An 8,495-nucleotide genomic window follows, 5' to 3' on the forward strand; every position below is an offset into this window, starting at 1 on the left:
CCGCCTTACCCCTAGGTTCTTCATGACCTTTTTTTTTTCTTAGATTCCATATATATATATATATATATATATATATATTAGCATACAGTATTTGTTTTTCTCTTTCTGACTTACTTCACTCTGTATGACAGACTCTAGGTCCATCCACTTCACTACAAATAACTCAATTTCGTTTCTTTTTATGGCTGAGTAACATTCCATTGTATATGTGTGCCACATCTTCTTTATCCATTCATCTGTCGATGGACACTTAGGTTGCTTCCATGTCCTGGCTATTGTAAATAGAGCTGCAATGAACATTTTGGTACACAACTCTTCTTTTGTGTGTGTGTGTGGTTCGCGGGCCTCTCACTGCTGTGGCCTCTCCCGTTGCGGAGCACAGGCTCCGGACGCGCAGGCTCAGTGGCCATGGCTCACGGGCCCAGCCACTCCGCGGCATGTGGGATCTTCCCGGACCGGGGCACGAACCCGTGTCCCCTGCATCGGCAGGCGGACTCTCAACCACTGCGCCACCAGGGAAGCCCCACAACTCTTTTTGAATTATGGTTTTCTCAGGGTATATGCCCAGTAGTGGAATTGCTGGGTCGTATGGTAAGAACTACCAACTTTTCATTGTTCTCTGAAGAACTAGACACCTGGAGATTAGGAAAAAATGCCTGATTTTAACAACATCCCTCAAAACAACAGCCTCCCAAGGCTGAGCTGGGGGCAGGGTAGGAGGTGGAACTTGGTGGTTCAACTGCAGTGGCATCTGCTCTGGACAGCAGAGAAATAGCCAGTTTAGAAGGAGCCTCCAAGCATGACATCCTCTGTGAGTACCTTGGACCAGTAGCAACAGGCAGGCTGTAATGGAAAAAACAAGGGGCTTTTCAGACCTATATTCGTATTCTACTAGCTATAGTTATCTGTATTTCTTCTCCCAAGTGTGGGAACCTCTGTTACCCACTTATCTGGTGGTGATAATCAGGTCTAGTTTTTCTTTCATGTATTCTTATTACCTATAAGATATATCCAGTAAATATAAATTTAAAACTCTCTTCAAAAGGTTGTATAAACACTTGCTTAATGTTTTCAAGGAAGATCCCTAAGAAAATATAAAACCATAATTATCTCATGAATTCCATTTTTAATAGAAATTTTAAAACCAGGTGTCTATGGTTTGGAAGGTAAGGTGCACCTTTGCTCTCTCTTTTGTACAGAGCACATTCATTTAAAACCTAGTTCCCAAACCTTGTGGATGTTCCATCAGATGGTCACGAAGGTGCCATGGAACCCATAAGGCATTTGCACAGGCACCTCTGCTCGGCCCAGTTCTTCAAAGTTCTTGGCATCCAAGACTAGGAGAAAATTTCTTTCATTCTAGAAAAGGAAAGCCAATACTGAATATTCTCTCTTATTTTTTTTTCTACAAAAAAAATCTGTCTGTTTCCTCCAGTGGGCTGTAAAATTCCTAAGAGACTACATATTACTCATCTTCATGTCCACCCCCAGCATCTAGCACAGTGCCTTGCCTATTCATTCACTAAATGTTTGCAGAATGCTGAACTGAACAGAAAAGGAAATTACACCTGAAGAAGTACATATCTAGAGCAAAGAATAAGTTCTCTATATCAATCACCTTCATAGGATCTCTTTGGGTTTAAGGATCTTTTTACCTGCCCCTTTCAATCTCCTAAGAGACATAAAAATTCTTCTAAAATGAAATGCCTCCATTTTGTGTTACTTTGGAGCTGTTCAAAAGGTAGCATTGCAAGGCAGACTGAGATTTGCCCTGGTCTAATTACAGGAGTGGCAAGTACCTGGCATGAGGACCAAGTCCTCCTAAGCCCATGGCAGGCATTATTAATTGATCACAGCACTTTCCACATCTAAACCTTAAAAAGCCTCAGAATCCAACACCCCAGGTAGCCAGTAATAATTGATCAAAGCTGGTACTCAAAGTGAACCTACTGCCACAAGACTGCCCTAGACAAGAAGTTATATATCAACATTATTGGGACTTCCCTGGTGGTCCAGTGCTTAAGACTCCATGCTCCCAGTGCAGGGGGCCCAGGTTCGATCCCTGGTCAGGGAACTAGGAGCCCGGATGCCGCAACTAAAGATCCCACGTGCTGCAACTAAGACCCAGTGCAGCCAAATAAATAAATAAATATTTTTTTTAAAAAAAGATACCAACTTTTTTGAGACACTAGGTCAGGGCCTATCACGTTAGATTTTTGGGTCACTCTATTTATTTTATTTTAGTTTTTAGGTTTTTTTAAATATTTATTTATTTTGCCTGCACTGGGTCTTCGCTGAGGCATGCAGACTCTTTAGTTGCGGCATGCATGCGGGATCTGGTTCCCCGACCAGGGATGGAACCCGGGTCCCCTGCATTGGGAGCACAGAGTCTTACCCACTGGACCATGAGGGAAGTCCCTTGGGTCACTCAATTTAAATTGGCAGCACAGATGGTGGTATGAAATATTAGACTAGAATTCAGAAGTTTGGGATTTAAATACTGGCTTTACCACTATGAGATCTGATGCAAGTCTCTTTCAACTTCCTTAAGTTACAAATTCTGCGTGTAAAATGGTACCCCACAAAGTTGTTTTGATGACTAAATAAGATAATATGTATGAAAGAGGTTTGTAAATAAATTCCTATGCAAATGTTAATTATTATTATGGTTCTAAAATAGAACTTTAAAACAGTAATAAAGTACTGATTATGATAAAAGGGTACCCAAATAATAAGGAGAGGAAGAAAAGGGAGAAGGTGCCAAATTGGAATCAAAATAAACCATCAACAGTATCACTAAATATAACCCTCAGAAGGCCCAGTGCTATTTCTCTTTCTGACGATGACGGAAATACATTTACCTGGTTGGGAGTGATCACCACAGAAAGAATAACCCCACCATCTTCTTCATTGGTTCCTGGTACTGGAACAAAAACAGGTTCTGAGGGATAAAAGCCATCTTCTCTCCAAACCTGTAAGTCCCCAAAAAAGTATTTGATAAAAGACTGGTTATGAACTGGAAGCTTTCTATAGTTGTCAGTCCCAGCATGAATTTGACTGTCAGTGCAATGGTCCAACAGTAGAAGAATCAGGCTTACTGAGTTAAATATAGGAGAGGGAGCTTTTGCAGCTGCAGATTCCATTATCATCAAACACAACTGGTGTAATTATAGTTTCCCATCAACTTGAAATAGAGGTGTCCCATGATTTCTCTCAAAATACTATCAAGCATAGAATTGTTTCTCTGGGCTTGTGGTTCATTTAGATTCCCTAGAGGGAACATACCCCTAATCTATGTGATTCCATGGTTCTCAGATTTAATAAAAGTAAGTGGCTGAGCTGCTTAAATATTAAAAAATCTCAAGACCTACCTTAAAAAAAAACAGAAATTAATTCAAAGGGCAGAATAGGTTTTTTAAGAGTTCAGAAAAGGAAAGAGAATTTCATTACCGTTAGTGTCTTGTTCACCACGTCAACCTTGATCAGAGAATCGCCCACCAAATGCCGAAAGCCACAGCCATAGAAGAACTGATACTTTTTGCCACTGAATTGGCCATAGTTGATCTGGGGAAATTCAACACCTCCTTCCTCTTCTAGGTCCTCAGGATATAGATTTTCATAAGAGCACAAAATCTAAATGAGGGCACAAAAGGATTTGTAGTGATTGCTTAATTCTTCCTTTTTTCAGTGTAGGTCAGCGTGGGGCTAACACCCTATAAGAGTTTGTGACAGGGCTTGAAAACTGAGGTTCTATGTCATTTTTTAATATTGTTCCTCTTTTCATCATGTGTATGAACATATAAAAGATTATCTGGTTTTGTGACTAAGTTATCAAAGGGCATAGGAGGTAGAAGTGGGCTTTTATTCTACTAAAGCTGAGACATTGTTAGCTACACAATGATATGTAAGTGCAAATTATCTAAAAGGTGGGATGGTCAATTCCTATCTCAAATACTTAGACATTCCACAACCATTAGAAGGTTTCATATATTTGTTTCAAAACACAAAAGGGATAGGTAAATACACTGCTCACTCCCACCCAGAATTCTGTGGCTCTTTTGCAAGCCATGCTCCATGACCTTACCCTGCTCAGCTGAATGTTATAAAACTTACTGGGCACCAAACATTGTGGAGAACAGCCACACTACATAGCCACACTACTTTACCAGTGAATGAAGAAACACTATTGAGGATCAAAGTCTTAGTCTAATGTCCATTCATAGCATACCTTTCCATCAGCCTGTTTCACAGCCCTGGCTGAAGAATAGGTCAAGGGGCTGAGGTTCTTTCCCTCAGGGGCATTCAAACTGACATGTAAGGGCAAAACAAACCTTCGAGGGAAAGATCTGGCTACTGAATTATAGACCTGTTCAGGAGAGAGAAATAAACTGTTGAGAAAATTGTCATTCATAGAACAGCATGTCCCAATAACTGAGATCCAGTCAGTATTATTGGCATTTCTAAGTAATTGCATAAATGATCATTTTCATTCATTCATTTACTCAGCAAATATCCGTTGAGTACCTACAATAGGCCAAGCTCTGTTTCAGACACTGAGAACACAACAGTGAACAAAACAGTCTCTGGCCTTATATTCTAGTGGAGAAAGAATGATAATAGATAAGACATATATGTTACTTAAGTAGTGTCAAATAAATAAATGATTATATAGCTCAAAGTCAGATAGTGATAAGTGCCAATAAGAAACACACTGAAGGGTGAGGGACTAGAGAGTAAAATGGGTGCTCCCTTCCTCAGGTTTGGTCCAGGAAGAACTCTGTGTGGAAATGGGCTAACTTACCAGGCCTGGGTTGCTCAAACCCTGCACATTCTCAGGAAAGCCCTGTTTTCATGGCTGGTCCTTGGCCAGCACCTGGGAACGGAGCTCTTTGAATGTTCAGTCTGATAAGAGTACGTTCGCATGCCTGAGGCCTTGAGGCGCGCGGTACTAATTTGTTCTTATAGTTTATGCTAACAACGTGATTCATAATGAACACCTGCCTTCTCTATGGGGCTCTAGAACTTCAGTAATTGAGGTTACTCATGTAGGGGCCATATATGTTATGTGTTGATCCCCAACAAACACCCTGGACCGCCAGCTTGGGTGGGCTCCCCTGGCAGGCAACATTTCACACGTGTTGTCACAACGAGTTGCTGGAGGAATCAAGCATATCCTGGGAGAGGGCTCTTGAAAGCACGCACCTGGTTTCCTCCAGACTTCATCCCATGTACCTTTCTTTTTTTTCTGATTATTCTGGGACCCATGAGCCCTCCTAGTGAATCATCAAAACAAAGAGTGGTTTGGGGGACCCCCAACACAGCATCTCTGCAGAGATGATGCTTAAGCAGGAGACCCTAATAAAATAAGTGTACTTTTTATGACAGTAAGAATGGCTTAAGCACATCTTCCTCTCTTGAAATATTGTAAGATGGGGAACAAACTATGCCATTTTCCCCCATATACCTAGCCCATATCATCTCCATAACATGCAAACATGTTTTTACTAAGTAAAGACTTAGTGCTATTTTTAAGCTTCATAAACAATTAGCTTTTAAAAATTTACTTTTAAATTTATGTAAACATTTTTGTCTTTTGCAAACCCATAGATGAACAAAAAGAGAGGGCCAATAATGGTGAGTTAGGCAATATGGATCAACTGTTTCCCTGAGAACGGATAGAAAGACTGGACAAAAAATGTTTAAAACAGCTATTTGTGAAGGCGCTGGTGAGCTTAAAAAAGGTAATGAAGAACAACGGGGCATAGATTTGGAAGAAGGAAACCCACAGAAACTACACATTGGGGGCAAATTTTCCACTAAGGACATCAGCTGCTTTTAGCTGAAAGGCTGAGAAAATATAAAAGAATTTTTTATTAAACTTTTTAATTTTGAGATATATATTGCAGACCCACAAGCAGCTGTAAGAAATAATACAGAAAAGCAAACAACTGATTTTAAAATGGGCAAAGGACTAGACTAGACATTTCACCAACATATACAAATAGCCAATAAGTACATGAAAAGATGCTCAACATTATTAGTCATTAGGGAAATGAAAATCAAAATGACAATAAGATAATACTTCACACTCATTAGGATGGCTATTATAAACCAAAAAACAAAACAAAACAACAAAACAAACAAAAAAATCCAGAAAACAAGTGTTTGTGCAAATGTGAAGAAAGTGGAACCCTTGTGCATTGCTGGTGGGAATGTAAAATGGTGCATCTCCTGTTAAAAACAATTTGGCAGTTCCTCAAACAGTTAGATATAATAGAATTATCATATGATCCAGCCGTTCCACTTCTAGGTATATGCCAAAAAAGAATTGAAAACAAGGACTCAAACAGATACTTGTACACCAGTGTTCATAACAGCATTATTCATAATAGCCAAAAGCTGAAAACAACCCAAATGTCCCCCAACAGATGAAAAAACAAAAGGTAGTATATACATACAAGGAATATTATTAAACCTTTAAAAGGAATGAGATTCTGATACATGTTACAACATGGATAACCCATGAAAAGATTATGCTAAATGAAATAAGCCAGACACAAAAGAAAAAATCTTGTATGATTCCATTTATATGAGGTACCTAGAATAGGCAAATTCATAGAAACAGAAAGTAGAATAAGGGCTACCAAGAGCTGGGGAGAGGGAGGAGATAGGGAGCTGTTATTTAATGGGTACAGAGTTTCTGTCTGGGATGATGAAAAAGTTCTGGAAATGAATAGTGATGTTGGTTGCACAACATCATTAATGTATTTAATGTCACTGAATTATACACCTAAAAATAGTTAAAATAGTAACTTTTGTGTTATGTATATTTTACCACATTAAAAAAAACAAACAATGCAGAGAGATCCCATGTATCCTTCATCCAGTCTCACCAATGATGACCTCTTACATAACAACACTACAACAGGGAAACTTACATGGATATAATCCACCAACATTATTCAGATTTCACCAATTTTATACACATTCATTTGTGTTTGTATGTGTGTGTGTGTATGTGTGTTTAGTTTTATGCAATTTTATCACATGTAAATTCATATGATCACCACCATACTCAAGGTACACAGGACAGTTCCATCACCACAAGGCTCCTTCATGTTACCCTTTTATAAGGATATTGCCATACCAACTCCCCCATCACTTGGCCCTACTGAGAAGAGATTTTGATAGTTTTGAGGAGCCAGAAAAATAAAAGTTGTAGTTCAAAGTCTCCAAGAAGGGGAAGCCTTGATAAACCTCTAGCTCTTTGGGTCAGGATCCCTTAGGCTGTACCCTAGAAGTAAAAATAAACAAAAATAGTCCAGCTCTTGCAGCAACTGTATCATGTTTCAAATTTTCTCAATTCCTATAACTAGATTAAGAATATCTTCAATAGATAATGTACCCTAGCCATCTGCCAGAAGCAAATGAAAATCTTCCCTAGAGGAAGATAACAGAGTCTCAAAATATCCCTCCTACAATTTTTCAAACACAGTATTCTGTATAGAATAAAAATTAGTCAGCACATGAGACAAAAAGAGAGCATGATTTAAAAAACAACAAGAAGATAAACAACAAATGATAGAAACAGAACCACAAGTGATCCAGATAATAGAGTTATCAGACTTTAACTATTCTGAATACATTGGAGGAAATTATTTTAAATTGGGATTGAGAACTAAAATTTAGAGAACTACAATTAAAAAAGAGAAGGGAATCAAAATTCTAGAACTGAAAAATGCAATGAGTTTAGGAACATAGTCCCTAGGTTTAACAGCAGAATATACACAGCTGAAGAAGAATGTTTGGGGCTTCCTTGGTGGGGCAGTGGTTGAGAGTCCGCCTGCCGATGCAGGGGACACGGGTTCGTGCCCTGGTCTGGGAAGATCCCACGTGCCGCGGAGCGGCTGGGCCCATGAGCCATGGCCGCTAAGCCTGAGCATCTGGAGCCTGTACTCCACAATGGGAGAGGCCACAGCAGTGAGAGGCCTGCGTACCGCAAAAAAAAAAAAAAAAAGAAGAAGAAGAAGAATGTTTGAACTGTAAGATAGATAGGAAGAAAATACCCAAAGCAAGATACTTAGACCAAAGGATAGAAGATACTAAAAAGAACATAAGCAACAGAGGGTTAGAGTGAAAAGGCGTAGCATATGTGTACCGTAATCCCAGAAAGAAAAGAGAGAAAAGACTTACCAGATACAATATTTGAAGAAATAATAGGCGAAATTTTTCAAAACTAATGAAAGACATCAAACCATTGATTCAAGAATCCTTAAGGGGGCTTTCCTGGTGGCGCAGTGGTTGAGAGTCTGCCTGCCAATGCGGGGGACACGGGTTCATGTCCCGGTCCGGGAGGATCCTACATGCCGCGGAGCGGCTGGGCCCGTGAACCATGGCCACTGAGCCTGCACGTCCGGAGCCTGTGCTCCGCAATGGGAGAGGCCACAACAGTGAGACGCCTGCATACCGCAAAAAAAAAAAAAAAAAAAAAAAAA

The 8,495-nt window shown here is 39.7% G+C and overlaps 1 protein-coding gene across 4 annotated transcripts in view; it reads right to left on the reverse strand.

Annotated features, from left to right (window-relative positions):
- Nucleotides 1-556: 556 nt before the first annotated feature.
- Nucleotides 557-8,495, reverse strand: part of LOC114887675 (testis-expressed protein 12) — a 51,070-nt gene continuing 43,131 nt past the window's right edge. For 2 of the 4 annotated variants that reach the window (XM_029209472.1, XM_029209466.1), the window contains 4 exons: nt 4,229-4,366; nt 3,451-3,633; nt 2,862-2,972; nt 1,039-1,359 (listed from right to left, as the gene is read on the reverse strand). In XM_029209472.1, the coding sequence (XP_029065305.1) occupies nt 1,246-1,359; nt 2,862-2,972; nt 3,451-3,633; nt 4,229-4,366 (546 nt within the window). In that variant the 3' untranslated portion in view covers nt 1,039-1,245. Of the gene's footprint in view, nt 844-1,038; nt 1,360-2,861; nt 2,973-3,450; nt 3,634-4,228; nt 4,367-8,495 lie in introns of those variants that run through there. The other 2 variants (XM_029209467.1, XM_029209468.1) reach the window with 2 other exon arrangements.

This window comes from Monodon monoceros, unplaced genomic scaffold (assembly GCF_005190385.1).
Source record: "Monodon monoceros isolate NGI ecotype Baffin Bay Population unplaced genomic scaffold, NGI_Narwhal_1 Super_Scaffold_7, whole genome shotgun sequence".
Taxonomy (NCBI): domain Eukaryota; kingdom Metazoa; phylum Chordata; class Mammalia; order Artiodactyla; family Monodontidae; genus Monodon; species Monodon monoceros.